The sequence below is a fragment of the Dermacentor albipictus genome, chromosome 5 (genome assembly GCF_038994185.2).
Source record: "Dermacentor albipictus isolate Rhodes 1998 colony chromosome 5, USDA_Dalb.pri_finalv2, whole genome shotgun sequence".
In the NCBI taxonomy this organism is placed as follows: domain Eukaryota; kingdom Metazoa; phylum Arthropoda; class Arachnida; order Ixodida; family Ixodidae; genus Dermacentor; species Dermacentor albipictus.
Window position 1 is genome coordinate 20755410 of NC_091825.1, and position 2115 is coordinate 20757524.

The 2115-nt window shown below is 58.5% G+C and overlaps 1 protein-coding gene across 1 annotated transcript; it reads right to left on the minus strand.

Annotated features, from left to right (window-relative positions):
• Nucleotides 1-655: 655 nt before the first annotated feature.
• LOC135914774 (uncharacterized) lies at nt 656-1408 on the minus strand. Its single transcript, XM_065447699.1, has one exon. It carries the CDS (start codon nt 1406-1408, stop codon nt 656-658), a length of 753 nt encoding a protein of 250 aa, XP_065303771.1.
• Between the last annotated feature and the right edge of the window lie 707 nt (nt 1409-2115).

Consider the following 2115-nt stretch of genomic DNA (forward strand, 5'->3'; position numbering starts at 1 on the left):
TAATTGGCGCATTCCCTCTGTCCACGTCTGGCAACAAGTGGGTCGCTGTGGCAACAGATTACGCCACATGTTACGCCATCAGCATAGCGCTTCCAACAAGCTGCGCCAGATGTCGCCGACTTTCGTTAACGCGATGTGCTTCTTCAGCACGGTGCTCACCACGAACTGCTCACACACCATGGTCGGACATTTATTTCTCAAGTCATCGCCGACATCCTGCAGTCCTGCTCCACCAAGCACAAGCTGACTACGCCTTACCATCTACAGACCAATGATCTCACTGAGCGTTTGAATCGCATTCTAACAGACATGCTTGCGAAGTAGGTCTCATCTGACCATACTGATTGGGACCCTGCCCTACCCTTGCCACGGTCCGCCCGGGTTCATGAACAAGGGATGGCTCGAGGCACCCTCCGTTAGACGGACGTTCCGCAGCGTGGTGCTGACGAACGATGACCGAGCGCCGCGCAGCTGTGCTCGTCGGTGTTTATTGCGGTGACCAATGTTGCCTACCGAGCCTGGCAGGTCACCGAGCCTGGCTGGCCAACGAAGATTATGCCCGAGGGGGCGTCACATGCTTGTTACACCCCCTTACTCCCAGTTTGTAGAAAACAAAAAAACTTCCAAGTTCCATGTACGGGGCTCTGCCTCCACCCTAGCCGGGTCGAGTGCCTGCTACCCAGGCGAGTAACGATCCGGTGGCCTTCGCCGTCGAGTACTCCGCCTGGGCACCGGTGTTGACGGGCCGGGCGTGGCAATGCCGGGTGCTGCCTGAGAGAGCCTCACTCCATCCGGAGGGTCCGCAGTGGTCGGCCTTGTGAGTAGTGACTGGCTTGACACTGGCCCAACGACCCTCCAAGGTGGGCGGTGCTCCGCTGGGAGCGACTGGTGTTGCCGCTAGTACTCCTGCGGGCTGGAACTCGGAAGTGGTAGTCGAGGGTGCTGGCCAGGTCCCGAGAGGCCTAACATGGTCGGCGTGTCTGTGCCATGTGGCCCCGTCTGGCATGCGGACGAGCAGCGATGAGGCACTGGCAGGAGACACCTGTCCAGCGGACCAGAGTGGGCTAGGACAAAAGTTCCTAGTGACAACTGGAGCTACCGACTCCGGCAAAGGCCCGGGACGGCACCCTCGGGCAGCAGCCAGCTTCTGCTTTAGCTGCTTCAGGAGCACTGCGGATCGGAGGTCCGGATGCAAGACGTCCAAGGGTGTCTTGACCACCCGACCCAGCAGGAGCTCACAGGGGGCATGGCCAATGACATCGTGGGGCGTGGTGCGGTACTGAAACAGTACCCGGGCAATGTGCGTCCGGAAATCCCCAGTCTGGTTCTTCTTGAGCTTGTCCTTGATGGTTTGCACCACCCGCTCAGCTGCACCATTTGAAGCAGGATGGTACAGCGGAACTATCATCCGGCGGATTCCGTTCTTCGTCAGCCAGGCTAGGTAATCTGTGCTGGCGAAAGCAGGACCGTTGTCGGACACGATGACGTCCGGCAACCCCTGGGCGGCGAAGGCCTGTCGTAGCGCTGCAATGGTCGCACCTGCTGATGGAGTGGTGACAGGTGGAACCTCCACCCACTTCGATAATGCGTCCACCACCACCAGGAAGTAATGGCCCTTGAAGGGCCCCCAAAATCCATATGCAGGCGGTCTCTCTGGGAACGGCGAGGGGGTAATTCCCACATGATGTGAGGCCCGCTGATGCTCCTGGCAGATTTGGCAGCTCTGCACCATGTGAGCAATATAGACGTTTAGCTTGTACGCTAATCCGGTAAACGGGAGCGGTTTGGGCGGGTTACCGGATGGTCGGGGCGTAAACGTGAGCGGTGAAGCCGCCTGGTGTTGTAGAGCTCAACCAGACAAACGCATAGCTAAAACTGCAGTAACTCACCATATCCTGCTTCGCCACTCGTGCAAATTTTTGGCAGCGGCGTAATTGTGAACACGATTGCGCCACTGTCGAATATTTACCCCAGCAGCTAAGCAGAATACAGTAATTAGCTCTGTGGTTGTGTGGTTGAGATTTGCGCCACCAGCTGGCGCCACCGATCGGGCCGCTCACCTTTACGCCCCCGCTAAACCGGAAAGCCGCCCGCGCTTTCCCGGATACCGGACAC